At 58.6% G+C, this 6,000-nt stretch overlaps 1 protein-coding gene across 1 annotated transcript; it reads right to left on the reverse strand.

Annotated features, from left to right (window-relative positions):
• Positions 1-2,356: 2,356 nt before the first annotated feature.
• LOC139021412 (homeobox protein MSX-3-like) lies at positions 2,357-3,934 on the reverse strand. The gene is made up of 2 exons (XM_070431789.1): positions 3,706-3,934; positions 2,357-3,097 (listed from the first exon to the last, which is right to left on the reverse strand). Exons 1-2 carry the CDS (start codon positions 3,917-3,919, stop codon positions 2,685-2,687), a joined length of 627 nt encoding a protein of 208 aa, XP_070287890.1. The 5' UTR covers positions 3,920-3,934; the 3' UTR covers positions 2,357-2,684.
• Positions 3,935-6,000: the final 2,066 nt, after the last annotated feature.

Here is a 6,000-nt window from a genome sequence, read left to right on the forward strand (position 1 = left end):
GTATTGTTGATCTAAGCAGGGAAATGAGCAATAATTACGTTTGAGCACTTTGCTTTCAGCATTCAGCTTTCAGAAAGAATTATTTTATTATAATTATTTTTTAGCCTCATCTGAGGATATGTTTTTTTGTTTGTTTGTTTTTGTTTTTATTGATAAGAGAGAAACATTGACCAGATATTGAACCTGTAACCTTTTGGTGTGCGGGACGGTGCTCCAACCAACTGGGCCACCTGACTGGCCAGGACAGTTCTCAGGAAGATTTATGAAGTCTTGGCACCTCTGGAGGGGTGAGTGGGTAGGGTGCCATCAGTGAGAGCTTGTGCCTGTTTGAGAGACCCTGGGTCATCCTCTACTGAGCTCTGAGCAAACCTGACTAGGGGGCAGTGACAGAGAAGACTGACAGGTGGCGCCTGGGCAGGGCGGTCAGTGCTGGGATGAAGAGTGCCAGCTGGGGCAGCCTCCCCAAGGAGGGAAAACCACAGGCAGAGGGAAGGGGCTGACACCAGAGCTTGAGTGCCTGGCTGGTGTCTTCCTGGCAGGAACAGAGCAGATGAGAGTCTGCAGTCCTCTCATCGATGGTCTCCAGGTAGCTAAGGAGAGAGCACACCGCAGGGGCACGCAGAGCCACAGCAGGGAGAAGCAGGTTTGGGCAGGCATGTGGAACCCACACCTATACCGAAGGTAGCCCATGGACAGAAACAATGGATCCACTCTGTTTTGACAAATAATGGCTGTGGGGCTAGGCCTGGCAGAGTGGGGACCGCCTGCAGGGCCTACCTCCAGAGGCCTCATCTCTAGTAGGGCTGGGGTGCTTTTAAGAACCTCAAATGTGCTCTAGCTGGTTTGGCTCAGTGGATAGAGCGTCAACCTCCAGACTGAAGGGTCCCAGGTTCGACTCCAGTCAAGGGCACATGCCCAGGTTGCTGGTTCGATCCCCAGTGTGCAGGAGGCAGCTGATCAATGATTCTCATCATTAATGTCTCTCTCTCTTTCCTCCCTCTCTGAAATCAATACAAATGTACTTTAAAAAAACAAACAAAACCTCAGATGTGAGAAGAGGCTCAAGGTTCTAAGTAGCCTTAAAAAGCAACAACTACGCTCTGTGAGGCATAAGACATATGAGTCAGGTCATGGGTCATGTCTCTCAGGCCCTTCCGCCCTTCTCAAGCTCCCTTTGCGCCACGGCCCCACCACCTTCTCTGGTGTGTTTACAGACGGGTCTGTTCCCTGAAGACCCTGACTGGAGTTGGGCTCTGAGTTTAAACAGTTCAGCCCCGTGGGCACAGGCCTGGGGGGACGGCAGTGTGGACTATGAGGATGCCTCTCATTATCAGCCTTCATTTCCAGCAGCTTCTACTTCAAGAATTGGGTTAGTTTCCATTTAAAATCCATCGTGAATTGTCATTTTCCAGAAACACAGGGAGAGTAATGGCCAGTAATAGGCAGTTTAGGGCCCTATCATCAATACTTCTGGGACTTCTCCACTTCTCCGAAGCTGTCTCCTGTGGGCAGCACCTCAGCAGCCCCCCGAGTGAATAAAACCGAGCGGGCAGGCCCAGGGAGAGCCAGCACCAGTGACCTGAGGGAAGGGGCTCGGCGTCCCCTCCCTATGGTCACCTCTGGGTCCTGGCTAAGCTGGGAGGCAGGGTGAAGGCGGGGAGGGGGCTGCCCACAGCGAGGAGCAGGCTGAATGGTCGAGGGGGCTTCCATCCACCCAGGCACCTTGACAGTCCCAGTGCAGAGTCTAGAAGGAGAGCTGAGGCAGCTGGGAGAAGCCTCAGGAAGGGTCAAACCGCACCTTCCTCCCTCAGGCCCTAGAGACCTGAATTGACAGCGTGTTGTCAAGAAGCATCCTGGCCGAGTTAGCCAATGCCCTTGGTATGGACCCTGAGCCTTAGCAACTCCTCCTCCCCAGCCCAGCACCAGTCTAAGATCCCTGGGGAGCCCAGCGGACAGGGCCTGCGGTACACACCGCCCACCGTGCTCTCTATGCCCATCCGCGGCTCTGTGGCCATCCTGCCTCTCTGCATGGACACACCCCTACACACACCCACATTCCCACACAGACACAGGCACACAGTCCACAGACAGCACCTTGCCTCAGGCTCTCTAATAAAAAATAAATACGGAAAAAATCCCCTAAACCACGTGTGAAAGTTTCCATTCTGCCACGATGGTAACACACCTAGTTAGTAATCAGTGCGCTTCATTTCAGCAGTCCTGGCACCAAACTTTTCATTTCTTTTGCGGGAATCCGTTTCTTGCTGCCCCAAGACAGTCTGGCGAATCCTTCTGATAGGAGCCAGTTAACCGAAGCAGGGGTGTCAGAGGGAGGTCTCACAGAGTAAGCTTCAGAATATGTACTTTATTGGCTGCCTTGAACAAATAGGAAGCTCCACCCGGCCACTGTATGAAACTGTGTTCACTGTCTTTCAGGAAAGTGTCTAGAACAAACATGATTTTTTTTAAGTTCTTAAATATCTGTAAGATACCCACAAATAGGCTTGAGGCATCAATTATAACGTATCAACAACAACAACAAAAACCTGAAAAGCAAAACAAAAAAAGACCGACGGGATGCAGGGGGTTTTCCTGGAAAAGGGGTGCGCAGCTCGCCCTGTCCTGCGCCGCCCTCCCCTGTGGCCCCCCAGGCCACCACCTGGCAAGGCGTGTGCCCAGGTCCCCTAGGAGAGGTAATACACGCCGTAAGCGGTGATAGGCGCTGCAAAGAGTCCTGGCACCTGAGGCAGGGTGCCCGTGGCACCGCCATAAGCGCCCGGGGAGCCTTGAAGGTGGGTGCCCAGGGGGAAGGGCAGGGCGAACGCGGGCAGCAGCGGCTTGGCCTCCAGTTTCAGCTTCTCCAGCTCAGCCTCCTGCAGCCGCTTGGCCTTGGCCCGGCGGTTCTGAAACCAGATCTTCACCTGTGTCTCGGTGAGGCTCAGGCTGCTGGAGAACTCGGCCCGCTCGGCGATGGACAGGTACTGCTTCTGGCGGAACTTGCGCTCCAGCGCCAGCAGCTGGGCGGTGGTGAAGGGCGTCCGTGGCTTGCGGTTGTTTTTGTGTTTTCGGAGGGTGCAGGGCGGAGGACTGGGGGCGCCTGGGAGGAAAGAGAAACACACATGGGGTACTCAGACGCCGGCAGTGCGCTCCCCTTTCCGACACGCTTGGATCCCCTTCCCGGCTCCGTGATCGCGCCCACCGAGGAGACGAGACCCCAAATGCCACAGGGGTAAGATAATCAAGGCACCGGGGAGACGGTGCGTGTAGGGGCGGGCCGCTGTGGACTCGGGCTCTGCTCCCCAAATCCACTGCCCCGCACCCCAGGGAGGAGGGGAACTCTGCCCACTTGGAGAGGCGAGAAGCTGGTGCTGGAGGCCGCCTCAATAACAGAATGAGGGCTTGGCAAAGCGGAAGTTCACCGTCCTGGGGACGGCCCGGGGCTCCAAGAAGCCTCAGGGTTTTGGGGTGCCCACTCCGCTCCCAGGTAGAGCGAGAGCCTGGTTGTGTGGGGCGCGGGAACGGCTGCGGGGCGTGCGCGCGCCCGACGGCTCGGGTGGGCTGGCTTCTCTCTTGGTACTAAGGCAGGGCGGTTCGTGGCTGGTCACTTTCCGAAGTTAGAAGCGACAGCGCCCCTCCCGCCCTGGTCCTTCGAGCTGCCCCGGGCGGGCTCTCTCGCGGTCTGGGACCGTGCGACAGGGCACTTACGTGGGGAGGACGAGCGGGCGGCCGGCGGGAACCTGGCCCGGGACTCCGCAGTGCCCCGCGGCCTCTCCTCCCGGGGCTCCGCGGGCTCCGGGCCCAGCCGGTGCTGCGCCTCCAGCAGCGACTCGACACTGAAGGGCAGCGGGCCGGGCCCCGCGCCGTCCCCGCCACACGTCCTGAGCCCAGAGGAGTTCATGACGAGCGACGCCGGGGCCATGCGCAAGCCAGCGGGCGCGGGGCTTGCGGGGCCCGGCAGGCGCGTCGCGAGGACAGCACGTCGTGCGACTGCCTGGGACTCGGAGGCGACCCCGCCCTCCGTACCCTATAAAAAGGCGGTGTCCTTTTCATGAGCCGCTGTCCAATCGCCTTGGCCGCTGTCGCATGGCCCAGGCGTCCATTGGCTTTGCTGACCCCGGGGGCGGAAAGGATAGGGAGGGGCGGGGCCGCCGCCTGGCACCCGCGCGTCCATCCCGGGCCCGGAGCCCTCCTGGCGCGCCCCTGGCGCTCTCCCTGTGCCCGCCGCCTCCTCCCGGAGCGCTGCGTGCCCGGCCCACGCTCCTCTTGTCCAGGAGGCTGCTGAGACGCCCCGGGAGCACCCGGAGCTGGCCCCAGCCTCCCTCTCCGAAGAGTGGACAGCGGGCGCGACGGGGCGAGGTCGTGGTCCCAGCACCCGCCCTTGACCGCGCGCAGATCCTGCGCAGCGAAGAGCTTGGCGCCAGGCGCCTCCCGCCTCGTCGACGCTCTGTCGCTCGCCGGCTGTTCTTCCCGCTGCACCCCAACCCCAAGCTGGAACCCTCGGCACGTGCCTCTTTGGCCCCGGCGCTCTCTCCTCACCCTGGGGCCATTTGACGGACCCCGCATGTAGACTGGAAACTGGGCTTCCTCCATTCCACCGCCTTGAAGTAGGGCCGACGTGCCCTTGCCTCCGAGTGCTTTCCATGCACCTGTAGCGGCAGAGCGTCCTCTGGGTCAGGGGCCGCCCCTCCCACTGCCTGGGCGTCCCGCGGCCGGGTTCTAGGAGCAGCGGGTGGGGACCTCGGGGGAGGCGACAGGGCCCAACCCCCTACCCGCCTCCGACGCCGACGCAGGGCTGGGGACCCTGGAGGGGCGCCTCGGGCGGATCCTGGCCAGGAACTCGGAGTCTGCCGCTGGGTGTTAGGTTCACCTTCAGTCTCTTCCGCCCCGCACTTGCTCGGAAAATCGTCGTGAGACTGGGACCTGGGAAAACCCAGCCGCGAGGGGCCTGGGGGGCTGGGAGGGGGCGGGGACGGGCTTCCTACCGACCCGGGTCGGCGGGGCTGCTCCCGGAGGCGCCTGCAGAGGCGGGATCCCCATCCCAGGCTCCGAAGAAGAACCGAGGCCTGACAGAAACCTGTGCTTACTTGAATTCTTTTTTCCAAAACCGGACCAATCTTTGGTTTAAAACCTTCTTGAGTGCTACAGAGGAGGCGCCACTCAATCTCTCCTTGAGTTTTAGAATAAATCATGAGATTGGTTTGCGGGTAATGACTATCTTGTTAATATCCCAGAACACAGAAACAGCAACCTAAATCGATTTATATTTATTTTTGAGAAACTAAAGTTGCTTTAATGAAATCCAGCTTTTGGGGACAGTGTAACCGCCTAGCTCAGCCAGAAAAATTCAATTAGAAAGTTTTTTTCTCCATGCAAATGTAGAAGCAAGGCTGAAAGGGGCCCTCAGACCGGCCCCAGGGCCAGGCCTGGTGTCTGCTGCAGGATCAGCTCTTTCTATATTCCAAGATGGATTGCCCCTTACTAATGTAATAAAGATGTTCTGAGTTGATTGAAGATAATTGCATCATTAAAGCATTTTCTTTGAAGGTCTCTCTCCTGGTAGTTTATCTTTAGCAGGCCACTCACGGGAGTGTTTGAAGAAGAATTTTAATAAGGATGACAGCCAGCTGCCCCAGCCTGCCCCACATCCGCTCAGGACTCTGGGAAGGTGGTATCTGGGTGGATGAGTGGGTGCCCGAGCTGTGGCCTGGCTGGCAAAAGGGAAGGATGGGGTGTCAGGGCCAGGCATGGGTGCCAACCTTCGTCAGTCTTGCCCTTCCTTGTGTGTGTCTGAATTAGTGCCTGAACCTCCCGAAGAGAGCAAGGCTGGGCTGGTGCTGACCAAGCCCCTATCTGGCATGGCACCACAGGGAAGTAGAGGAGCGAGGAAGGATGCAGGTGGGGCAGAGCCCCTGTGAGGGAAAGGGGGTTTGGCCATGAGAACACAGACCCAATGCTCAGCACAGACAGCCTTCAGCACACCAGTATCTCCAGCCCCTGGGG

This window comes from Myotis yumanensis, unplaced genomic scaffold (genome assembly GCF_028538775.1).
Source record: "Myotis yumanensis isolate MYYU_CA2020_CCGP unplaced genomic scaffold, mMyoYum1.0.hap1 SCAF_13, whole genome shotgun sequence".
NCBI lineage: Eukaryota > Metazoa > Chordata > Mammalia > Chiroptera > Vespertilionidae > Myotis > Myotis yumanensis.

What these genes read in the sequence shown, in the direction of transcription:
- LOC139021412 (XM_070431789.1), bottom strand. Translation starts at nt 3,919, where the DNA reads ATGGCCCCGGCGTCGCTCGTCATGAACTCCTCTGGGCTCAGGACGTGT. An exon ending in CGCCCGCTCGTCCTCCCCAC is followed by an intron (nt 3,098 to 3,705) that starts GTAAGTGCCCTG and finishes CTTTCCTCCCAG; the next exon opens with GCGCCCCCAGTCCTCCGCCC.